The 26300-nt window shown below is 44.9% G+C and overlaps 1 protein-coding gene across 8 annotated transcripts in view; it reads left to right on the top strand.

The window, feature by feature from the left end:
• Positions 1–26300, top strand: part of SMARCD3 (SWI/SNF related, matrix associated, actin dependent regulator of chromatin, subfamily d, member 3) — a 246792-nt gene that overhangs the window by 82548 nt on the left and 137944 nt on the right. The window contains exon 1 of one of the 8 annotated variants that reach the window (XM_043541890.1): positions 4675–4852. The exons of 5 other annotated variants lie outside the window; for them this stretch is intronic. Coding sequence is in view for 2 of the 3 variants with exons in the window: in XM_037891522.2 (XP_037747450.1) it covers positions 8307–8384 (78 nt within the window). In the remaining variant the exon portion in view is untranslated. Of the gene's footprint in view, positions 1–4674; positions 4853–8204; positions 8385–26300 lie in introns of those variants that run through there. 2 more of the 8 variants (XM_037891522.2, XM_043541893.1) reach the window with 2 other exon arrangements.

Raw genomic sequence — 26300 nt, forward strand, 5'->3', positions numbered from 1 at the left:
TGCAAGCTGCATGAAAACTTAAAAAAAAAAACGCCATAATAAAATCTCAGATGTATATCCCAAATTAAATGTATATCCCAAATTAAAAATACACAGTAAGAGGACCAAAAACGAGTCACCATGACTAAACAAAGTAAGAGAAGCAGCAGTTAGAGGCAAAAAGGCATCCTTTAAAAATTAGAAGTCAAATCCTACTGAGGAAAATGGAAAGGAGCAAAACTCTGGCAAGTCTAGTGTAAAAGTATAATTAGGCAGGGCAAAAAAGAATTTGAAGAGCAACTAGCAAAACACTCAAAAACAAACAGCAAAAAAAATGTAAATACATAAGAAGCGGGCCAAACAGTCAGTAGGGCCATTGGACAGTCAAGGTGCTAAAGGAGCACTTGAGGAAGATAAGGCCATTGTGGAGAAGCTAAAAGAATTCTTTACATCAGTCTTCACTGCCAAGGATGTGAGGGAGAGTCCCAAAGCCTGAGCCATTCTTTTTAGGTGACAAATCTGAGGAACTGTTCCTGATTGAGGTGTCAATAGAGGTTTTGGAACAAATTGATAAATACACAGTAATAAGTCACCAGGATCAGATGGTATTCACCCAAGAGTTCTGAATGAACTCAAATGTGAAATTGCAGAACTATTAAGTGTGGTATGTTAACCTATCATTTAAATCAGCTTCTGTACCAGATGACTGGAGGAGAGCTAATGTGATAACAATTTTTGAAAAAGGCTCTAGAGGCAACCTATCAGTGCTAGGCCAATTGGTTGAAACTATAGTGAAGAACAGAATTATCAGACACACAGATGAACACGATTTGTTGGGAAAGTGTCAGCCTGGCTTTTGTAAAGGGAAGCCATTCCTCACCAATCTATTAGAACAGTAGTTTTCAAGCTGATGTCCATGGACCTCTGGGGGTCCGCAGGCTACGTCTAAGGGGCCTGTGAAAGGTTGTCATTACCATAGAGCAGTGGTTTTCAACCTGTGGTCCGCGGCCCGCTGCAGCTTCGCAGACTATCTAAGATTGCCAGAGGGGTCCACATCTCCATTTGACATTTTTTAGGGGTCTGCAAATGAAAAAAGGTTGAAAATCACTGTATTAGAATTATTTGAGGGGGTCAACAAATGTGTAGAAGGTGATCCAGTGGATACAGTGTACCTGAACTTTCAGAAAGCCTTTGACAAGGTCCCTCACAGAAGACTTACTATGCAGTCATGGGATAAGAGAGACAGTGCTCTCATGGTCAGTAGCTGGTTAAAAGACAGTAAACAAAGGGTAAGAATAAAAGATCAGTTTTCATAATGGCGAGAGAGTGGTGTCCATATTCATAAATGATCTGGAAAAAGGCCTAAACACTGAGGTAGCAAAATTTGCAGACATATAAAATTATACAAGATAGTTAAGTCCAAAGCAGACTGTGAAGAGTTACAAAGGGATCTCAGAAAACGGGGTGACTGGGCAACAAAATGGCAGATGAAATTCAGTGCTGATAAATGCAAAATAATGCACATTGGAAAACATAATAAAAGGTATACGTACAAAATGATGGGATCTAAATTAGCTGTTACCACTCAAGAAACCCATTGTGGAGTCTTTGTGGTTAGTTCTATGAAAACATTCACTTAATGTGCAGAGGCAGTCAAAAAAGCTAACAACGTTAGCAACCATTAGGAAAGGGATAGATAATACAGTAAGACAGAAAATATCATAATACCATGATATATACTAATGGTACATCCACAGCTTGAATACTGCATGCAGTTCTGGTCACCTCATCTCAAAAAAGATACAAGAGAAGGGCAACAAAAATGATTAAGGGTATGAAACAGCTTCCCTATGAGGAGAGATTTAAAAGACTGGGATTTTTCATCTTGGAAAAGGGATGACTAAGGGGGGAAATATGACAGATATCTATAAAAACTTGAATGGTGTGGAGAAAGTGACTAAGGAAGTGTTATTTACTTCTTCTCATAAGGTAAGAACTAGGGGTCACCAAATGAAATTAATAGGCAGCAGGTTTAAAACAAAAGGAAGTATTTCTTCACACAATGCACATTCAACCTGTGGAACTCATTGCCAGGGGATGTTGTGAGGGCCAAAACTATAATGGGGTTCACAAAGAATGAGATAAATTCATGGATGATAGGTCCATCAATAGCTATTAGCTTAAATGGTCAGGGATGCAACCCCATGCTCTGGGTGGCTGTAGCCTCTGACTTCTAGAAGCTGGGAGTGGACGACAGGTGACGGATCACTCCATGATTGCCTGGTCTGTTCATTCCCTGTGAAGCACCTGCCATTGGCCACAGTGAGAAGACAAGACACTGGATTAGATGGATCGTTGGTCTGACCCAGTATGGCCATTCTTATGGTGTTCCCTAACTTTTGAGGGTTTGACTTTCTTTTAATTTATATTTAATTTTTTGGGGGGGATTACTAGAGTGAATAAGAATAATTACAGTTAAATTAGGGTAAAAATGTATATAGAGATCTAATCCCTTTCTGCTTCAGGGCATAATAAATAAACCAACCACAAACTGGATTAAGAACAAATTTAACTTGTGAGATTATTCCATAACATAGCAAACAAAACCCCAAAACAAAAGCCATAATGGATACCTTCCTCTTAAGCATCTGAGACTGGTGGAAATAGAATATTGAATTACATGTGCCACCAGTCTGATCTGATACTGCACGTCCTGTGTTCCTGTCTACAGACTCAGGCAGACAGTGTTGCGTTGTGGTCATATCCGGAAGGTTCCTTCATAACCATAAGGACTAAACTTTTGTTTTGTTTTTAACGAAAGCTTAAATTCTATAGCGAGTAAAGAGAAAAGGAGTACTTGTGGCACCTTAGAGACTAACCAATTTATTTGAGCATAAGCTTTCATGAGCTACAGCTCACTTCATCGGATGCATGCAGTGGAAAATACAGTGAGGAGATTTATGTACACACAGACCATGAAAAAATGGGTGTTTATCATACACATTGTAAGGAGAGTGATCACTTAAGATGAGCTATTACCAGCAGGAGAGTGGGGTGGGGGGAGAGAAAACCTTTTGAAGTGATAATCAAGGTGGGCCATTTCCAGCACATTTTCAGGAGTTAACAAGAAACGTCTGAGGAACAGTGGCGGGGGGGGGGGGGGTCGGGAATAAACAAGGGGAAATAGTTTTACTTTGTATAATGACTCAACCACTCCCAGTCTCTATTCAAGCCTACGTTAATTGTATCCAATTTGCAAATTAATTCCAATTCAGCAGTCTCTCGTTGGAGTCTGTTTTTGTAGTTTTTTGTTGAAGAATTTGCCACTTTTAGGTCAGGAATCGAGTGACCAGAGAGATTGAAGTGTTCTCCGACTGGTTTATGAATGTTATAATTCTTGACATCTGATTTGTGTCCATTTATTCTTTTACGTAGAGACTGTCCAGTTTGACCAATGTACATGGCAGAGGGGCATTCCTGGCACATGATGGCATATTAATTTAGGCTTGAATAGAGACTGGGAATGGTTGAGTCATTATACAAAGTAAAACTATTTCCCCTTGTTTATTCCCCCCCTCCTACCCCGCCACTGTTCCTCAGACGTTCTTGTTAACTCCTGAAAATGTGCTGGAAATGGCCCACCTTGATTATCACTTCAAAAGGTTTTCTCTCCCCCCACCCCACTCTCCTGCTGGCAATAGCTCATCTTAAGTGATCACTCTCATTACAATGTGTATGATAAACACCCATTTTTTCATGGTCTGTGTGTACATAAATCTCCTCACTGTATTTTCCACTGCATGCATCTGATGAAGTGAGCTGTAGCTCACCAAAGCTTATGCTCAGATAAATTGGTTAGTCTCTAAAAAATGCCACAAGTACTCCTTTTCTTTTTGCGAATACAGACTAACACGGCTGCTACTCTGAAACCTGTCTATAGCGAGTGTTTTTCAGATTCCTCCTGAGTGGATTTGTCACATCCAGTTCTAAATAAGCGTGTCAAAATGTCCTTAAAAGATCCCAGATTCTGCTTTATATCTATATTTTAGATAAGAAAGGCCCAGGTCTGGGGACTTACGACTCTAGGAAAGACTGGGCCCAGGGAAGGAGGATGGAGGGAATGAGGTGTCTCTGTTACTGCTCCTCAGACTACTAAAATGCTTTCACATAGGGGCCAAAAAGCGATTTGTAAAAGGAACAGGAAAACAAGGTGGGTGCAAAGCTTGTTTGATCTCCGTGTGTCCCCCAGGCAAGACAGGTCTCTCCCTGTATCCCACAGTGTACACTGGGGGAGGAGGGTCTCTTCCCCGCTTTAGAGAATGCTATGTGGATGGGGATCTCCCTACTCCCCCTCCCACAGATAAGGTTGTGAGCTCCTTCTCCCTCCCTCTCCCCACCAGAGTACTGCAGCTTTCTCTCTTTCTCTGTCAAGGCCTCCACAGAGAACACTCCAGGTCTCCAGCTTCTGTCTGAGCGTGAATGGTTTCCTTGTTCCTGGGCACTGAGCCCTGCGCTGCCTCCTGCGGGTCCCACTCTGTGGGAATAGGGACACTCAGGGCATTCTCAGGGGGTTGGTGTGTGCTATGAGAGTAGGTCATTGTGAGGTGCACAAGCCATGTTTTCTGGGACAGAAGGAGTTAACTTTCCTAGTCCATCCTTCCTCACCCTCCTTCTCTCCCTCCCTCCCTCCAGCTGCTGCCTTTTGAGTCCTGCAGCTAGGCCAGGGGCTGACCTTCACAGAGAGAGTTTGCTCACTGAGCATGCTCACTTCCTTCTGCTGGCTCTCATCTGCTCCAGGGACCCCAGTGCTCACAGGCAGCGTCCTGCTGGGAAGGAATGTGTACAGCACATCCCGGCTCCAGGCTCACCACAGGTCAGGGGCCCAGGCTGCCTTTGTGCTCCAGCTGTGGGACCACTAGCTCCTGCTCCCTGGCTCTCCCTGCCTGCACTGCTGGGAGAAAAGCCGTTGCCATTTGGTGCTGTTGGTGCTTCAGTGACTGAAGGAGAGATGGGGGGACATTAAGGGGGATTCCTGTTTTGACTGCTGCAGCAGCCAGCACTGGCTGAGGCAAGGCGTAGCCCTACACCACAAGACACTCCTTTCACACATTCATAGCTCAAATAGTACAGTGACGGGGGCTGAGTAGGGATGGGGGTGCGTTTATGATAAATAGATTTGGATGAGGTTCTGCTTTTTGTGGCATTGGGGTGAAGGTCTATTCATAAACTTGTGGGAGTGCTATAAACACCTGAAACAGAGGAGCTAGACAATAAATGTCTTTTCTTACATCAGCTAGGCTGATTCTGGAGAGCTGTGTCTTTGCAACCTCATGTCTTGCCGTGTGGCTGAGTGACAGCAGTTTTAATATCCTCTGTGTGTGTTGAGCCTTTGTATCTGCCTGTATATTTGTGTGTCTGTCTGTGTAAATGATGTATTTATCTTTCGTGTGTAGATATATTTGATTATATAAGGGGGAAACTATATTAGAAGGGTTATTTATTATAGCTCCCATCCAATCATACAGAAGATGGGAATGAATTAGGAGATTTTTATATCTGATATTGTGATCTCTCTGAGGCTGGAACTGTTAATAGATTCATAGAGTTTAAGGCCATAAGGGACCGTTAGATCATATAGTCTGACCTCCTGGATAGCACAGACCAGTGTATTTCACCCTATTACCCCTGCATTGAGTCCAGTCATTTGTTGGCTAATGTATCTTACAGGAAGGCATCCAGTCTGGATTTGGTTAATTAACTCTGTGTTAGTTATTGGTATACTGATTAATAAAATGGGCACTGATTGGGATCCACATTAGAAATAATAGGAATACCTTTAGAGAGAGATGTTTCAATAATCCTATTGCTACTGAAGTTGGTGATTTCCCCAAAGATGGCAGCAACCAGAGATGGATGTGTTTTGTGATGAGGACTTGGCAGTGTTTGTTGTGCTACCACAAAGGGCTAGACAAAGGGCTAAAAAGGATGGCCCATGCATTTCAGTATGCTTTTGGGACCTGAAAGGGAGATGAGACTGAAGAGATACAAGCCAGATGCTGCCTCACCAAAAATGGAGGAGACACACAGTTGTCTGAAACCAGATCACGGGTGTGTTTTGTCTAAGCCACAGACAATATCTCAGGAATGGGTGATCTGCTGGATGAAGACATGCTGGTCTGCTGGGCAGGTTTCTTCTGAGAGAGCTAGTTGACAGAAGATCCCATCTTCCTAGCATTTCTGGTATTCCTGCAGAGATCCCTGGATACTAGTGCTTGGGTTAGGGCCACGCTGAAGAGTTAAGAAGTCCTGTTTCCCCTGTATGTGAGGGCCTGAGGGATTTGGGGAATTGATACATTAACCCAGAGACGCCTGTGACTTGCTGCTCAGTTCCAGCTTACTCAGTATTTCCTCTAAAAAGAAAAGGAGTACTTGTGGCACCTTAGAGACTAACCAATTTATTTGAGTATAAGCTTTCGTGAGCTACAGCTCACTTCAACGGATGCATACTGTGGAAAGTTCCGATGAAATGCATCCGATGAAGTGAGCTGTAACTCACGAAAGCTTATGCTCAAATAAATTGGTTAGTCTCTAAGGTGCCACAAGTACTCCTTTTCTTTTTTCAGAGTAACAGCCGTGTTAGTGAAGTGAGCTGTAGCTCACGAAAGCTTATGCTCAAATAAATTGGTTAGTCTCTAAGATGCCACAAGTACTCCTTTCCTTTTCTTTTTGCGAATACAGACTAACACGGCTGTTACTCTGAAACCAGTATTTCCTCTGTGGGTTTGGTTCTCAGTACAATGGTCTAGGCAGTGATATATTTGAGATCAGGTCATTTCCCTGCTCATAGTCTGACCAGACAATTCTGAGCCCCTAAACAAGAATCTCCAGCTGAAGAATAGGATAAACCCCTCTTGTGACCTGGCAACATCTCCTGTATTGCTGTGGTAGGCAAACAGCAAAATGTCAACCCTTCACAAGCTGCAGACATGCAAGAAGCAGTCAGTAAGCAGATTGCTGCCCCAGGCCACCACTGTCCATTCTACCATTATGGAAGAGCCAGCCCTGCTGAGTAGGGAATGGCTGCTATGTTTGTCTACAGTCACTGAATTGCCAGTGTCTAACTCATTTGCTGGGTGAAGTCTTAGGGCATCTGCAGTATGAAATGGGCTGTAAAATCTATATTACCTCAGCCACCTTGTCACTCTATTGCCCTGGGGTTGATATGGCTACAACAACACTGCATACATATGTAAAATCCATAGTCAATGTCTTTTTACTTTACCCATCTCTTCTTTTTCACTTAACTGGGCGTGGCAGGTATACTCCATGTTTCCCATAGTATGCAGCTTTTATTTCCTGGGGAAGACATGCTTTCTTGTTTACATTAGGCTTTTTGTTACACCTGGCTTGATATTTATGCTTAATGGCACCCATGGTGTTATTGTTTGTGCTCATCAATCACCTTTGAGGTGTCTGTCACTCTAGTATGTAAGAATAAGGGCAGGTCACCCTGGCAAGGTTATGGGGGCATTGTAGAAGGGGAGCAGCAAATCAAGCAGCATGCCCCAGTCACTAGCTCTATGCTACACCCGTTCCTTTTTTCACAGACTCCCCTTCTCTGTGTCCTTTTTCTGTTCTGTCTCTCTCTATCACACATACACACACTCTTTTTTCCCAGCTCTCTCTCTCTCCTGCTATTTCTCTTTCTTGTCTAAAGGGCTTAGTTCTCAGTCTCATTTGCTGGAAATGCTGCCAGTGAATGTTTGTGTGTGCTGCCTGCCAGGTCTCTGGGGAAAAGGCCTGGAAATACAGTGCAGGAGGAGTAGTGGGAGCAGGGGAAAGCCATTGTTTCCCACTGCTTGCTTGGTGCATTTTCCAACTGGAAAAATCTCTCTGTGAGGACTGAGTTTCATGTCATTGCCGAAGCCCTGCCCCCCCATCTCATTGCTCAGAATCTGCCATCCCCTCATGCTGAGGAGGAGAGATTGCCGTACTGCTACTAAAAAGCTCAGACGTGTTTTCAGTTTGCCTCCTGCTTATCTCTGTTGTTTGGACAGAGAGGTTTAAAAAGCTGGATTTTCTGTCCCTGCAGAGTAAACACAGAGAACCCGGCAGCACAAACTATTTCTGGCTTATCAGTTGAGGAATGCAGCAGCTGAGGATTAGCGTGAGTGGGCCGTCAGGAAAGCCCTGAAGGGGCCCCCTCCCCACTCAGCTCTATTAGAAGTGTGAGAGCCCAGCAGGACTCAGAGGGGAGAGTTGGAGAAAAAGGCAGAAAAGGGAAAGAAAGAGGAAGAGAGAGAGTGAGAGAGGCTGAGCAGACCCTGATGGCTACAGATGAAGTTACAGGAGGGGCTCGCAAAGCTACGAAAAGCAAACTTTTTGAGTTTCTGGTCCATGGGGTGGTGAGTCGGGAAAGTTAGTGAGCTGGCTTGGTCTGAATAGAGGAGTGAGTGGAGACTGGAGGCTCTGTGGTGGGCTGAAAGCAGCCCCTACAGTATCTTCTGGGGGCTTCGGCAAAATGCCATATAGCTAGAACACAGAGATCTGTGAAGCCCCCAGGACATGCACGGAGTCATTGATAATACAGGGTTGGGTTTGGGGGAATGTGTGCTGCAATTTCTGCTCTTGACTCTCCATGAATGGTGAATGGTTTGCTTTTGAACCTGATCACAGTGCAGGGTTTGAACTGGTTCTGACCCTAATGGGCTCATTGGACACTTGGTTCTGTTGTCAAACTTTTGTGTGTTGTTTGTTTTTTAATTCTGATGAAAGCCCAGTAAAGCCTTGAATGGTGCTGCCTCTGGTACTTGTCTTATACTTAGCTCTCCTCTATCTTCTGGCTACCTAACAGGTGGCTTTGAGGGGTTCTAAGAGATTAGCTCTGCAGGTCCTTAGCAGTCCATAGGCACTCATTGGTTAGGGAATCTTAGATGGTTTGGGTGCTATGCTTTAAGGAATCATTAAATCTTTATAAGATTACTACAGTGTTTGGAGACCTCCTGACACTCAAGCTCTCCATTTATGGGGAATTGCAAGCCCCTATCCCACCATTATTGGAGAACATGTTCTGCAGATGTTCCTGCCAGTGATTGAGAACAATCACAGCTTATGACATTGGGATTTCTTAAGGAGACTTTAAATTTAGCAAACATCAGAGTACTGGAAAGTCGTAGGAGTACAAATGCTGAATGAATTTCAATGATCATGTGAACTTTCTCTTTTGAGGTCTCCCTGCTATGACATTTCCAAGACATCAGCTGAGGGCTTCTATATCAAGATCACAGGAATCTTAAACGCTCACTTTTCAGATTCCCTAAGTGTCTCCATAATTCAGGACATGCCAATCCTGGCTGTTTACAGTGTAATTTGTAATTTACAAACATTAGATACAGTGAGATCTGCAAGGCTAGGGACATTGAAGTGGTATGCTGTTTGTGTAAGAACTGAGAGGTGGTGACCATTGTACTTGTGTCCTACAGAACTAGTTAAGGAATATATTGTGAGAATACACCTGATATATTGGGCTGGCCTGTGGAATGGCTTGGCAGTGCATGTGTGGGTGGACATGCAGGTGTGGCGTGGTGGTGGGGGGTAGTGAGCGGGCATGTGGGCAGGGGCATCTGGGTTTCAGATGTGCAGGCATGCGGGGGTGGTATGGCAGTTGGCAGACATGCAGGTGTGGCCTGGTGGTAGGTAGGTAGGTGGGAATACTTGGGGTGGGTAGACATGCGGGGGTGGCCTGGCAGGTGGGAGCAGCCTGGCAGCAGGCAGGGAATCATCTGGGGGTGGCCTGGAAGCAGATGGCTGGGGATGATTTAGTTGGGGATTGGTCCTGCTTTGAGCAGGGTGTTGGACTAGATGACCTCCTGAGGTCCCTTCCAACCCTGATATTCTATGATTCTATGACAGCCTGGGGGTGGATAATCAGGCATATGGGGTGGCCTGGTTGCAGGTGCATTGGCCTGTGGGGGCAGCCTGGTGAGCTCACAGTCTGTCACTCAGGAGTGGCCTGGCAGCAGATGGGTGTATGGATGGGGACATGGGTGTGACTTGGTAGCGTGTGGCAGGCTTGCAGGGTGGCCTGGCGGTGGATGGGTGGGCATCTGGGTGTGGATGAGAATGCAGGGATGGTCTGGTGGAAGGCAGGCGGGTGGATGGACACATGGGGTGTGTGTGTGGTTTTTTTTTTTTTTACAGTTTCCAAGGTTTCTTTTTGTAATTCCGGACTAATTCACTTTTCTATGGTACTAGGAAGATTAAAGAACATAAGAATGGCCACACTGAGTCAGACCAACAGTCCATCTAGCCCAGTATTCTGTCTCTGACAGTGGCTGGTGCCAGAGGCTTCAGAGGGAATTAATAGGACAGGGCAATTGTCCAGTGATCCATCCACTGTCATACAGTCACAGCTTCTGTCAGTCAGAGGATTAGGGATACCTGTTTGGCTGAAATGGTTATTATAAAACACGTATGTGGACATGGTGTGATAGAGAAAAATTGGCTTCTGTAAAGGAGAATCAGGTCTCTTCAATGTTTGAAATTTTTGAGGATGTTGACAAAATGGTGGTTACAAGGGAACCGATTTCCATTGTTTATTAGGACTTTCAAAGAGCCTTTGATGTAGTTTGTCAAAGAAGGGTATAAGGAAATTATTTCCTTTTCTGCACTGGGATTTCAGCCATCAGACTGTGTAGCTATAGTTGTCCAAGCCCCTGGTGTAGACACTTTTGCACCGTGACTTGCTTTAGTGCAGCTTTTCCCTGGTTTCAAGATCTGACAGGACCTCCTCTGCCCTATTCACCCCTTTATCCCCTCTCTGTCAATGAAGTTGAGGCTTGTTGCCTGTACTCCTCTAACCTGTAGACCTGCCTCAGTGACCCCATTGCTTCCTGCTTGCTTATCTCCTTCACCTACGCTCTCATCTCCTCCCTGGCCCTTCTCTTGAATCTCTCACTTTCCCCAGGCTTCTTCCCTTTACAACATAAGCACAGCTTAATCTTCCCTATCATAAAAAGTAACCCTTGACCCTACCTGCCTCCTCAAACACTGTCCCATCTCCCTTGCTCCCCCCACATAATTGAACGTGCCATTTGCAATTGTTGCCTTGATCTCTGTCTGTCTATCTGAGCAATCGATCATCACCATAGTATCTGAGACCCATTCATGTAAAATCAACGGCAATAAGAAAGTCCCAAATGGATTTATTGAAGTCTGTGTCTCTCCTCTCTGTTTGGGGTAAAAGCTCTTGCTGGGGTGGGGTTGATTGGTTGATTTGTTAGTTGAGGGGGATGTTTGAGGTATGTGGGGATAGAATACAGAGGGCGCTAGACAAATTAGAGGATTGGGCCAAAAGAAATCTGATGAGGTTCAACAAGGACAAGTGCAGAGTCCTGCACTTAGGACGGAAGAATCCCATGCACCGCTACAGACTAGGGACCGAATGGCTCGGCAGCAGTTCTGCAGAAAAGGACCTAGGGGTGACAGTGGATGAGAAGCTGGATATGAGTCAACAGTGTGCCCTTGTTGCCAAGAAGGCCAATGGCATTTTGGGATGTATAAGTAGGGGCATTGCCAGCAGATCGAGGGATGTGATCTTTCCCCTCTATTCGACATTGGTGAGGGCTCATCTGGAGTACTGTGTCCAGTTTTGGGCCCCACACTACAAGAAGGATGTGGAAAAATTGGAAAGAGTCCAGCGAAGGGCAACAAAAATGATTAGGGGACTGGAGCACATGACTTATGAGGAGAGGCTGAGGGAACTGGGATTGTTTAGTCTGCAGAAGAGAAGAATGAGGGGGGATTTGAAAGCTGCTTTCAACTACCTGAAAGGGGGTTCCAAAGAGGATAGATCTAGACTGTTCTCAGTGGTAGCTGATGACAGAACAAGGAGTAATGGTCTCAAGTTGCAGTGGGGGAGGTTTAGGTTGGATATTAGGAAAAACTTTTTCACTAGGAGGGTGGTGAAACACTGGAATGGGTTACCTAGGGAGGTGGTGGACTCTCCTTCCTTAGATATTTTTAAGGTCAGGCTTGACAAAGCCCTGGCTGGGTTGATTTAGTTGGGGATTGGTCCTGCTTTGAGCAGGGGGTTGGACTAGATGGCCTCCTGAGGTCCCTTCCAACCCTGATATTCTGTGATTCTGTATCGATACACTGAATGTCATTCTTGCTATGAGGAGTCCGATGGCACCTTAAAGACTAGCAGATTTATTTGGGCGTAAGGTTTCGTGGGTAAAAAACCCCCTTCTTCAGATGCATGGAGTGAAAATTACAGATACTGGCATAAATATATATACTGGCACATGAACAGAAGGGAGTTACCTTACAAGTGGAGAACCAGTGTTGACAAGGCCAATTTAGTCAGGGTGGGTGTGGTCCACTCCCAATAATTGTTGAGGAGGTGTCAATACCAAGAGAGGGAAACTTGTGTTTGTAGTGAGCCAGCCTCTCCCAGTCCGTATTCAAGCCCAAATTAATGGTGTTAAGTTTGCAAATGAATTGTAGCTCTGCAATTTCTCTTTGAAGACTGTTTTTGAAGTTTTTTTTGTTGAAGGATGGCTACTTTTAAATCTGTTATTGAATGTCCAGGGAGATTGAAGTGTTCTCCTACTGGCTTTTCTATGTTACCATTCCTGATGTCTGATTTGTGTCCATTTATTCTTTTACATAGAGACTGTCTGGTTTGGCCAATGTACATGGCAGAGGGGCATTGCTAGCACATGATGGCATATATCACATTGGTAGATGTGCAGGTGAATGAGCCCCGATGGTGTGGCTGATGTGGTTGGGTCCTATGATGGTGTCGCTAGAGTAGATATGGGAACAGAGTAGGCAATGGGGTTTGTTACAGGGATTGGTTCCTGGGTTAGTGTTTCTGTGGTGTGGTGTGTAGTTGCTGGTGAGTATTTGCTTCAGGTTGGGGGGCTGTCTGTAAGCAAGGATTGGCCTGCCTCCCAAGATCTGTGAGAGTGAGAGATCGTTTTCCAGAATAGGTTGTAGATCGTTGATGATGTGCTGGGGAGGTTTTAGTTGGGGGCTGTACGTGATGGCCAGTGATGTTCTGTTATTTTCCTTGTTGGGCCTGTCCTGTAGTAGGTGACTTCTGGATACCTGTCTCGCTCTGTCAATCTGTTTTCTCACGTCCCCAAGTGGGTATTGTAGTTTTAAGATGCTTGGTAAAGATCTTGTAGGTGTTTGTCTCTGTCTGAGGGATTGGAGCAAATGCGGTTATATTTTAGGGCTTGGCTAGACAATGAATTGTGTGATATCGGAGAATATTTTATTGCCCTTATGTAAATCCATGGTACGCCCACATCTTGAATACTGCGTACAGATGTGGTCCCCTCATCTCAAAAAAGATATACTGGCGTTAGAAAAGGTTCAGAAAAGGGCAAATAAAATGCTGAGGGCTTTGGAATGGGTCCCATATGAGGAGAGATTAAAGAGGCTAGGACTTTTCAGCTTGGAAAAGAGGAGACTAAGGGGGATATGATAGAGGTCTATACAATCATGAGTGGTGTGGAGAAAGTGAATAAGGAAAAGTTATTTACTTGTTCCCATAATATAAGAAGTAGGGGCCACCAAATGAAATTAATGGGTAGCAGGTTTAAAACAAATAAAAGGAAGTTCTTCACTCAGCACGCAGTCAACCTGTGGAACTCCTTGCCTGAGGAGGTTGTGAAGGCTAGGACTATAATAGGGTTTAAAAGAGAACTGGATAAATTCATGGAGGTTAAGTCCATTAATGGCTACTAGCCAGGGTGGGTAAGGAATGGTGTCCCTAGCTTCTGTTTGTGAGGGGGTGGAGATGGATGGCAGGAGAGAGATCACTTGACCGTTACCTGTTAGGTTCGCTCCCTCTGGGGCACCTGGCATTGGCCACTGTCGGTAGACAGGGTACTGGGCTGGATGGACCTTTTGTCTGACCCAGTATGGCCGTTCTTATGATGTGTCCTGGATGGAAGCTGGAGGCATGTAGGTAAATATAGCGGTCAGTAGGTTTCCAGTATAGGGTGGTGTTTATGTGACCATCATTTATTTGCACTGTTGTGTCCAGGAAGTGGATCTCTTGTGTGGACTGGTCCAGGCTGAGGTTGATGGTGGAGTGGAAATTGTTGAAATCCAGTGGAATTCTTCAAGGGCCTCCTTCCCATGGGTCCATATGATGAAGATGTCATCAATGTAGCACAAGTAAAGGAGGAGTGCTAGGGGACAAGAGCTGAGGAAGTGTTGTTCTAAGTAGCCATAAAAATGTTGGCATACTGTGGGGCCATATGGGTATCCATAGCAGTGCCTCTGACTTGAAGGTATAAGTTGTCCCCACATCTGAAATAGTTGTGGGTGAGGACAAAGTCACAAAGTTCAGCCACCAGGTTGGCCATGACATTATCGGGGATACTGTTCCTGACAGCTTGTAGTCCATCCTCATGTGGAATATTGGTGTAAAGAGCTTCTACATCCATGGTGGCCAGGATGGCGTTTTCAGGAAGATCACCAATGCAGTGTTGTTTCCTCAGGAAGTCAGTGGTGTCTCGAAGATAGCTAGGAGTGCTGGTGGTGTAGGGTTTGAGGAGAGAGTCCAAATAGCCAGATAATCCTGCTGTAAGAGAGCCAATGCCTGAGATGATGGGGCTTCCAGGAGTTCCAGGTTTATGGAACTTGGGTAGCAGATAGAATACCCCTGTTTATGGTTCTAGGGGTGTGTTTGTGTAGATTGGTTCCCATGCTATAGCAGGGAGTTTCTTGGGCAGATGGTGTAGTTTCTTTTGGTAAGAAGATTCTCAGTGGGATCGGAGGATAGTGGTCTGTAGAATGTGGTGTTGGAGAGTTGCCTGGAAGCTTCCAGTTCATAATCCGACCTGTTCATGATGACTACAGCACCTCCTTTGTCATCCCCTTTAATTATAATGTCAGAGTTGTTTCTGAGGCTGTGGATGGCGTTGCGTTCTGTACAGCTGAGGTTATGGGGCAAGTGATGCTGTTTGTTAACAATTTTAGCCTATGAAACATCTGCAGAAGCTCTCTATGTAGAAGTCCAGTCTGTCATTTCGACCATCAGGAGGAATCCATGCAGAATTCTTCTTTTTGTAGTGTCGGTAGGAGGGTTCCTGTGGGTCAGTGCAGGGTTCAGTGGTGTGCTGAAAATATTCCTTGAGTCATAAACGGCGAAAGTAGGCTTCTAGATCACCGCAGAACTGTATTATGTGCGTGGGGGTGGTGGGGCAGAAAGAGAGTCCCTGAGATAGGACAGACTCTTCTGCCGGGCTACGTATGTGGTTGGATAGATTAACAATATTGTTAGGTGAGTTAAGGGTACTACCGTTGTAGCCCCCTGTGGCATGTAGGAGTTCAGATAGTTTACTGTCCTCTTTTCTCCGTAGAGAAGTGAAGTGTGCATTGTAAATGGCTTGTCTCTTTTTCGTAAAGTCCAGCCACGCGGTAGTTTGTGTGGAAGGTTCGTTTTGTATGAGAGTCTCCAGTTTGGAGAGCTCATTCTTGATCTGCTCCTGTTTGCTGTACAGGATGCTGATCAGGTGGTTCCTCAGTTTCTTTGAGGGTGTGTGGCACAGTCTCTCACCATAGTCAGTGTATTATGTCGATTGCAATGGATTTTTTACCTTCAGTCCACTTGGTAAGAACATAAGAACGGCCATACTGGATCAGACCAAACGTCCATCCAGCCCAGTATCCTGTCTGCTGACAGTGGCCAATGCCAGGTGCTCCAGAGGGAGTGAACATAACAGGTAATGATTGTGGTCTCTCTCCTGCCATCCATCTCCACCCTCTGACAAACAGAGGCTAGGGACACCATTCCTTACCCGTCCTGGCTAATAGCCATTAATGATATCCATCTGTTTGCACTTGGACAGGAAGATGATGTCTGTCTGTATCCGTGTGAGTTTTTTCATGAAGTTGATGGATTTCCACTTTGTATGGCTAAATTCAGTGCCTTGCATGGTGCCAAGTATCCTCGTTGTTTTTTGTGGATATAGACTAACACAGCTACCCCTCTGATATTTGGCACCATTCTTGCTATGGTATAAAGACTTTTTTGAAGAGGAAAGTTTTTTGCAGTGTTTCCCTAAAACTATCAGACTCTTGATTCACCTGATCTTCTCTGAAAATATGCTCCATGTCCAGATCCTCTCAAATGAGAAGTTTGTTTCCATCTTTCACACACTTTGGCTTCTACCCTGTCCACTTCACCCAAATTGCTTTCAGTAATTACCTCTTCTCAGCCAAATATCAAGGCCTTTAAATCGGGTCCTTCTCAAACTTTCAGTCTCCTATCTTCTTATGGTTCTCTCTCCCTCCTATCTTCTTCAGCGTCTTCAATGTCTTACACCCTTCTCTGTGGGCATTTCCCAAGGCTTTATCCTTGTTCCTCTCCCTTCTTCTGTCTGCACACTGCTGGAAATGGCCCACCTTGATTATCACTACAAAAGGTGGTGTCCCCCCCCCCCCCCCGCTGCTCTCCTGCTGGTAATAGCTCACCTTAAGTGATCACTCTGGTTACAGTGTGTATGGTAACACCCATTGTTTCATGTTCTCTATGTATATAAATCTCCCCACTGTATTTTCCACTGAATGCATCTGATGAAGTGAGCTGTAGCTCACGAAAGCTTATGCTCAAATAAATTCGTTAGTCTCTAAGGTGCCACAAGTACTCCTTTTCTTTTTATACTATTTCTAGGTGCTCTTATGCATAAGCATAGCTTTAATTACCATCTTTGTGCTGATCTACTTGTCTGTTGATAAACTGTCTCCCTCTATCCAATCCTGCCTCTCAGGCTATCTTTCTGACATCTCCTTGTAAGGTGTCCAGCCATTATTTAAGCTCAGCTTGGCCAAAATTGAGTTAATAATAATCTTTTCCCATTCTCCCTTTTTCTGTCTGTGAATACTACCACAGTCCTTCATCTCATTCAGCTCTCTGGTCTGCATGTCATCTTTGACTCCGCCTTCTCCTTCAACCCATGTATACAGGCAGTATCTAAATCTAGCCATTTCTTCTTGTACAGCCTCTCAAAGATCCAGCTTTTTTGGCTGGTACATACTGCCAAAGCTCTTGTCAAAGCAACTGTCACATTGCACTTTGATTCCTGTAATCTCTTCCTTTCTGGCCTTGACACTGCCAACCCAGGCCTCATTATGTTAATTCAAAATTCTGCTGAGAGGTTTATCTTCCTGTCCTGTGCTTCTGACCTATTCACCCTCCTTTTTTATGTCCCTTTACTGGTCCCCCTTCTCCACCTTTTCAAACACAACCGTCTTCTGGCTATTTATTATTTGCATAACTGTAGTGCTGAGGAGTCCTAGTCATGGACCAGGATCCCTACAGTGCTAGGTGCTGTACAACTCAGTACAACAGGATGGTCCCTGTCCCAAGGAGTTCATAATGTCAGCCTAAGACAAGAGACAAAGGATGGATGCAGATAGATGGGGGAGTACAAGGAAACAATGAAATAATATTAGTGATAGGTAGTGGCCACAACATACCGGCAGCCTAACTGTTGTCAAGTTTTTTGTCAGCATCAATGCAAATGATGTCTTCTTGTGTAAGCCCGTCCCTCATTTGTCCCCCCCAGCTGTCAAATCAAATTTCTTCTTGCAATGTTATTGATACCAGCTCGGATTACCTGCTTTTCCCATAAGTATCTTTGTGCTTTTCCCCACACAGTCTGTTGTGCATGGAAGCTTTCCATGTTAAAATTTGTAAGTCCACCACCTTCTCCTCTTTTAAATCCCTCTTTAAAATTTATTTTTGCCATGATGTCTACTAATCACTACTAGTGTCTAGTACTGGCTAGACACTGAGACTGCTAATTTATGCAAACATACCCATCTGTTACCTTGTCCCCTTGACCAACCTCCACACCACATTTGTCTGCTTATCAACCTGGTCATAAAATTAGACTTTGAGTGCTCTGGGGCAAGGACTCTTTGTTTCATTCATTTGTACAGTACCTAGCACAATAGACCGGAGTCTCTAGGCCAGAGGTGGGCAAACAACGGCCCGCGGGCCATGTCTGCTCCTGAGCTCCTGGCCCGGGAGGCTGTCCCCCCTCCCCACAGCCACACCGCCATGCAGCGCAATGCTCTGGGCGGCGGGGCTGCAGAGCCCAGCCTGACCCAGTGCTCTGTGCTGCACGGCGCAGTTGCCTGTCTTGGTGCAGCTGCGCTGCCAGCCACCGGTGCTCCAGGCAGCATGGTAAGGGGGCAGGGAGTGGGGGGGGGGGTTGGATAGAGGGCAAGGGAGTTCAGGGGGTGGTCGGGGTGTGGATAGGGGTCGGGGTGGTCAGAGGGCGGGGAACGGAGGTTGAATGGGGGCAGGGGTCCCGTGGGGGCAGTAAGGAAGGAGAGGGGGAGTTAGGGGCAGGGGGCAGTTAGGGGCGAGGGGTCCAGGGGCGGTCAGGGAGAAGGGGTGGTTGGATGGGGCAGGGGTCCCAGGGAGGCAGTCAGGAAGGAGAGGGGGGAGTTGGATGTGGCGGCGGGAGGCAGTTAGGGGCGGGGAGTCTGGGGGCGGTCAGGGGACCGAGAGCGGGGGGGGTGGATGGGGCAGGGGACCATCAGGGAACAGGAGGGGTTGGATGAGGCGGGGGGTCTGGGGGCAGTCAGGGGACCGAGAGCGGGGGGGGGGTAGATGGGGCAGGGGACCGTCAGGGAACAGGGGGGGTTGGATGAGGCAGGAGTCCTGGGGGGGCCGTCAGGGGGCAATAAGCGGGGGGTTGGATAGGGGGCGGGGGCCGGGTCGTGCCTGACTGTTTGGGGAGGCACAGTCTCCCCTAACCGGCCCTCCATACAATTTCAGAAACCCGATGCAGCCCTCAGGCCAAAAAGTTTGCCTGCCCCTGCTCTAGGCACTACCACAATATAAGTAAATAAATGATAAGGGGAATAAGTGGTCAGTTTTCCTTTTAGCTAAAGGCTAACAATGGAGCGTGGTGCCAGAAGAATCCATACAAGGAGAGGTTTCAGAGGAGCAGCCGTGTTAGTCTGTATTCGCAAAAAGAAGTATTGTTTAATTTATTTATCTGGAAAAGGAGTTGAGCCCTGATTTTTAATCTGCAGATTTTGCCACAAAACTCTTCATACATTGCTGGGTTCTAAATTAACTGAGGAAACCATTCAGGAAAAAAGCCTAGACACCACAGTGGCCTGTCCAATATGTAGCCGCCGCCGCCAAGAAAGATAGCAAAATATTAGCATGCGTAAAACATGAGATGGAGAATAATATAGAAAATATTCCAATCGGAATCAATGGCATGCTCTCACCTGGAATATGGTGTTTGGTTTTGGTCATCCTAGCTACAAAAAAAGTTAGAGCAGAAAGAGAGGAGGCTCAGAGACTGGAGATAACAATTAGAGGCCTGAAGAAACTTCTCTGTCAGCAGAGAATAAAAAGAGGAGGACTATTTAATTTATGCAGGAAATGAAATAAAGGGGACAAGACAATGATATAAAATCATAGAAGTGTATGACTGAAAGGGCCCTCAATAGGTCATCTAGTCCAGTCCCCTGAACGATAACAAATGGTATAGAGAAGTAAATCGGGCAAGCTTCTTACCTTTTCTCATAATATAAGTACAAGGGCACAGTCAACAAAACTGAAAGATAAGTTTAAAACTGATAAAAGTAAATGATTTTTCCCAGCATGTAACTAGCCTGTGGAACTCACTGCCACAGTATGTCATTGAGCCCAAGAACATAATAAGTTAAAAAGGATTAGACAGTCACACAGGTAATAAGAATATAAAATTACATTCAATAGTGTAATTTTTTTTACAAGGGATATACATCTTGCTTCAGAACATAAGCCAACCTGAGACGCGCAGAGGCTATGAAGATACTTCCCCTCTGAATAAGTTATTCCACATCTCTCATGCAGGGCTTCTTGCACCTTCCCTGAAACATCAGGTCTCAGCCATTCTCAGAGACAGGATATTGGAGTTGATGGATCACTGCTTTGCTCTTTCGGGCAATTCCTGTGCTGGGTTATTAGACAAACAGAAACTCAGAGTATGTGCTAGGCAAATTGAGAAAAATTATGAGCAAAACTGATTGGAAGAGAGGAACGTGATCGGGAATAGTCAAACCATCCCGATGTGTAGAAAGAATAGTAAATATGGCAGGCGACCAGCTTGGTTTAACAGTGAAATCCTTGCTGATCTTAAACACAAAAAAGAAGTTTACAAGAAATGGAAGATTGGACAAATGACCAGGTAGGAGTATAAAAATATTGCTCAGGCATGCAGGAGCGAAATCAGGAAGGCCAAATCACACTTGGAGTTGCAGCTAGCAACGGACGTTAAATGTAGCAAGAACGGTTTCTTCAGGTGTGTTAGCAACTAAAAGAAGGTCAAGGAAAGTGTGGGCCCCTTACTGAATGAGGGAGGCAACCTAGTGACAGAGGATGTGGAAAAAGCTAATGTATTTAATGCTTTTGTTGCCTCTGCCTTCACGAACAAGGTCAGCTCCCAGACTGCTGCACTGGGCAGCACAGCATGGGGAGGAAGTGACCAGCCCTCTGTGGAGAAAGAAGTGGTTCGGGACTATTTAGAAAAGCTGGACATGCACAAGTCCATGGGGCCGGATGTGCTGTAGCCGAGAGTGCTAAAGGAGTTGGCGGATGTGATTGCAGAGCCATTGGCCGTTATCTTTGAAAACTCATGGCGATCGGGGGAGGTCCCGGACGACTGGAAAAAGGCTAATGTAGTGCCCATCTTTAAAAAAGGGAAGGAGAAGGATCCAGGGAATGACAGGCCATTCAGCCTCACCTCAGTCCCTGGAAAAATCATGGAGCAGGTTCTCAAGGAATCAATTCTGAAGCACTTAGAGGAGAGGAAAGTGATCAAGGACAGTTAGCATGGATTCACCAAGGGAAAGTCATGCCTGACTAATCTAATTGCCTTCTATGACGAGATAACTGGCTCTGTGGATGAGGGGAAAGCAGTGGACGTGTTGTTCCTTGACTTTAGCAAAGCTTTTGATACAGTCTCCCACAGTATTCTTGTCAGCAAGTTAAAGAAGTATGGGCTGGATGAATGGACTATAAGGTGGATAGAAAGCTGGCTAGATTGTCGGGCTCAACGGGTAGTGATCAATGACTCCATGTCTAGTTGGCAGCGGGTATCAAGCAGAGTGTCCCAAGGGTCGGTCCTGGGGCCGGTTTTGTTCAATATCTTCATTAATGATCTGGAGGATGGCGTGGATTGCACCCTCAGCAAGTTTGCAGAGGACACTAAACTGGGAGGAGAGGTAGATACGCTGGAGGGTAGGGATAGGATACAGAGGGCCCTAGACAAATTAGAGGATTGGGCCAAAAGAAATCTGATGAGGTTCAACAAGGACAAGTGCAGAGCTCTGCACTTAGGAGAGAAGAATCCCATGCACCGCTACAGACTAGGGACCGAATGGCTTGGCAGCAGTTCTGCAGAAAAGGACCTAGGGGTTACAGTGGACGAGAAGCTGGATATGAGTCAACAGTGTGCCCTTGTTGCCAAAAAGGCCAATGGCATTTTGGGATATATGTAGGGGTATTGCCAGCAGATTGACGGACATGATCGTTCTCCTCTATTCGACATTGGTGAGGCCTCATCTGGAGTACTGTGTCCAGTTTTGGGCCCCACACTACAAGAAGGATGTGGAAAAATTGGAAAGAGTCCAGCGGAGGGCAACAAAAATGATTAGGGGGCTAGAGCACATGACTTATGAGGAGAGACTGAGGGAACTGGGATTATTTAGTCTGCAGAAGAGAAGAAAGCAACTATCAACCCCCCCCTCATTCAACTATTTGAAAAGGGGTTCCAAAGAGGATGGATCTAGTCTGTTCTCAGTGGTACCTGATGACAGAATGAGGAGTAATGGTCTCAAGTTGCAGTGGGGGAGGTTTAGGTTGGATATTAGGAAAAACTTTTTCACTAGGAGGGTGTTAGATTTCAGAGTAACAGCAGTGTTAGTCTGTATTCGCAAAAAGAAAAGGAGTACTTGTGGCACCTTAGAGACTAACACATTTATTTGAGCATAAGCTTTCGTGAGCTACAGCTCACTTCATCGGATGCATACTGTGGAAAGTGTAGAAGATCTTATTATATACACACAAAGCATGAAAAAATACCTCCTCCCACCCCACTCTCCTGCTGGTAATAGCTTATCTAAAGTGATCACTCTCCTTACATTGTGTAAGATAATCAAGGTGGGCCATTTCCAGCACAAATCCAGGGTTTAACAAGAACGTCTGGGGGGGGGGGCGGGGTAGGAAAAAACAAGGGGAAATAGGCTACCTTGCATAATGACTAAGCCACTCCCAGTCTCTATTCAAGCCTAAGTTAATTGTATCCAATTTGCAAATGAATTCCAATTCAGCAGTTTCTCACTGGAGTCTAGATTTGAAGTTTTTTTGTTGTAAAATAGCGACTTTCATGTCTGTAATCGCGTGACCAGAGAGATTGAAGTGTTCTCCGACTTGTTTATGAATGTTATAATTCTTGACATCTGATTTGTGTCCATTTACTCATTTACGTAGAGACTGTCCAGTTTGACCAATGTACATGGCAGAGGGGCATTGCTGGCACATGATGGCATATATCACATTGGTGGATGTGCAGATGAACGAGCCTCTGATAGTGTGGCTGATGTTATTAGGCCCTGTGATGGTGTCCCCTGAATAGATATGTGGGCACAGTTGGCAACGGGCTTTGTTGGGAGGATAGGTTCCTGGGTTAGTGGTTCTGTTGTGTGGTATGTGGTTGCTGGTGAGTATTTGCTTCAGGTTGGGGGGCTGTCTGTAGGCAAGGACTGGCCTGTCTCCCAAGATTTGTGGGAGTGTTGGGTCATCCTTCAGGATAGGTTGTAGATCCTTAATGTAGGAGGGTGGTGAAGCACTGGAATGGGTTACCTAGGGAGGTGGTGGAACCTCCTTCCTTAGAGGTTTTTAAGGTCAGGCTTGACAAAGCCCTGGCTGGGATGATTTATTTGGGATTGGTCCTGCATTGATCAGGGGGTTTCAGTAGATGGCCTGCTGAGGTCTCTTCCAACCCTAATCGTCTAAGATTCTATGCTTGGGAGAAAAAATTTAGGCAGAAAAAAGTGAATGAAAATTGGGAGGTCTTTAAGAAGTGCTTAGTAGTAGATGGCCAAAACCCCATGAGTCCACAAGAAAGAAAGAAAGAACAACTTTGGCTAAAAGCCCATTTTGGTTCAATGGGGAATTGAAAGCAGTAATTAGAAGTTAAAAAAATGTAGATTACAAATGGGAACAAGGGGGAAATAGATAGCAATCACCAGAAGTTATCAAGTATAGAAAATTGATGAAGGTGAGGGCATCAGGGAAAAATCCCTTGCTGGCAGGGTTAAGGACAATAAGATGAAGTTTTTAAAATGTATTAGGAACAAAAGAAATCCAAGCAATTGTATATACCCATTAGTAGATGGAGAGGGTAAATTTGTAAATAATGATGTAAAAAAGGCAGAAGTGCTCAAAAATATTCTGCATTTGGAAAGAAACAGAATGATGTACTTCTGTCATATGAGGAAAATGAAGTACTTTGCAGTCCGTCAGTAACTGAGGAGGATATTGAACAACATCTGCTAGGCCTAAACATTGTTAAATAATCAAACTTGCACTCAAGAATCGTAAAAGAGCTGGCTGAGGAGACTCCTGGCCTACTGATATTAGTTCTTAATAAATCTTGGAATACTGGGGAAATTCCAGAAGACTGAAAGAGTGCTGGTATTCTGATGCATGCATCTGATGAAATGGGTTTTAGCCCATGAAAGCTTATGCCCAAATAAATTTGTTAGTCTCTAAGGTGCCACAAGGACTCCTCGTTGTTTTTGCAGATACAGACTAACACGGCTACCACTCTGAAACTGGTGTTCTGCCAATATTTAAAAAGGGCAAGTAGGATCATGGGGAAAATAATGGAAAAGCAGATACACGATTCAATCAGTAAAGAACTGAAGGATGGGAACAAAATTAATGCCAGTCAACTTGATTTTATGGAAAATAAAAAATCCAGTTTCATTTCATGTTGAGATTATAAAGGTGTTTGATAAAGTTAAGTGTGGAGATGACATACACTTGACTTCTGTAAGATGTTTAACTTAGTACCTCAAGCCATTCTGATTAAAAAATTTGCATGATACAAAATTAATAAAGCACACATTAACTAGAAAGACCTAGCTAATGGATAGCTCTCAAAAAGTAATCATGAATAAGGAATCATCTTCAAATGTGGGTGTTTCTAGTGGGGTTCTTCAGGAATAGGTACTGGATCTGACGCTATTCAACATTTTCATCAATGATCTGGAAGTAAATATTAAATCAGTGCTGATAAAGACTGTGTGTTTCTTTGAAAGACATGCTGTAGTTCAAACTGGAATTATTTTGGGTAAGTTCTTTGGCCTGTGTTATTCAGGAGGTCAGACTAGACTGGGGTAATCAATAGTTGGACTGTGGGCCAAGTATGGTTCACCAGACACTTTTGAATGGACCCCAAAATCTTTTTATTTACTTATTGTTATCGTTGTTGTTTTTTACTATTTTCTCTGAAGTCTAGACCTTGACTATACTTTGACCAAGAAATTTGGACCTTGACAAAAAATAATTGATTACCCCATCTGGCCTTGGAATCTATGAATTTATAAAAAAAAGGGTGTTGAAAAATTGGAGGGGGTGCAAAACAGAGAGACACAAATTATTTGAGGGGTGGAGAAAATGCCTTTCAATGAAAGACTTAAGGAACTCAATCTGTATATTTTATCAAAAAGAAGATTGAGAGGTGACTTGATTATAGAGTATAAGTACTTTTATGGGGCTAGAAGACTGAGCACTAAAAGACTCTGTAATATAGCAGAAAAAGGCATAACAGGACCCAAGGCTGGAAGCCAGACAAATTCAAATTAGAAATACGATACAAATTTTTCACAGTGAGGGAGATTAACCACTGGAACACACTACCAGAAAGGTGGTAGATCTCCATCTTTTGATGTCTTAAAGTACAGACTGAAAGTCTCTTCAAAGATTTGATTTAGCCAAACACAAGTTACTGGTAATAATAAAGAGGTAACTGGGTGAAATGTAGTGGCACTACAGCGGTGCACAGACAATCCAGGAAGTTTTTGGAAAATGTAGAGGACAATTTCCTGGTGCAAGTGCTGGAGGAGCCAACTAGGGGGAGAGCTCTTCTTGACCTGCTGCTCACAAACCGGGAAGAATTAGTATGGGAAGCAAAAGTGGATGGGAATCTGGGAGGCAGTGACCATGAGTTGGTCGAGTTCAGGATCCTGACACAGGGAAGAAAGGAGAGCAGCAGAATATGGACCCTGGACTTCAGGAAAGCAGACTTTGACTCCCTCAGGGAACTGATGAGTAGGATCCCCTGGCGGAATAACATGAGGGGGAAAGGAGTCCAGGAGAGCTGGCTTTATTTCAAAGAATCCCTATTGAGGTTACAGGGACAAACCATCCCGATGTGTCGAAAGAATAGTAAATATGGCAGGCGACCAGCTTGGCTTAACAGTGAAATCCTTGCTGATCTTAAACATAAAAAAGAAGCTTACAAGAAGTGGAAGGCTGGACATATGACCAGGGAAGAGTATAAAAATGCTGCTCGGGCATGTAGGAATGAAATCAGGAGGGCCAAATAGCACCTGGAGCTGCAGCTAGCAAGAGATGTTAAGAGTAACAAGAAGGGTTTCTTCAGGTATGTTGGCAATAAGAAGAAAGCCAAGGAAAGTGTGGGCCCCTTACTGAAGGAGGGAGGCAACCTAGTGACAGAGGATGTGGAAAAAGCTAATGTACTCAATGCTTTTTTTGCCTCTGTCTTCACGAACAAGGTCAGCTCCCAGACTGCTGCGCTGGGCAACACAGCATGGGGAGTAGGTGGCCAGCCCTCTGTGGAGAAAGAAGTGGTTCGGGACTATTTAGAAAAGCTGGACGTGCACAAGTCCATGGGGCCGGATGCGTTGCATCCGAGAGTGCTAAAGGAATTGGCGGCTGTGATTGCAGAGCCATTGGCCATTATCTTTGAAAACTCATGGCGATCGGGGGAGGTCCCGGACGACTGGAAAAAGGCTAATGTAGTGCCCATCTTTTAAAAAAGGGAAGAAGGAGGATCCTGGGAACTACAGGCCAGTCAGCCTCACCTCAGTCCCCGGAAAAATCATGGAGCAGGTCCTCAAAGAATCAATCCTGAAGCACTTAGACGAGAGGAAAGTGATCAGGAACAGTCAGCATGGATTCACCAAGGGAAGGTCATGCCTGACTAATCTAATCGCCTTCTATGATGAGATTACTGGTTCTGTGGATGAAGGGA

The sequence above is a fragment of the Chelonia mydas genome, chromosome 2 (assembly GCF_015237465.2).
Source record: "Chelonia mydas isolate rCheMyd1 chromosome 2, rCheMyd1.pri.v2, whole genome shotgun sequence".
Lineage (NCBI taxonomy): Eukaryota > Metazoa > Chordata > Testudines > Cheloniidae > Chelonia > Chelonia mydas.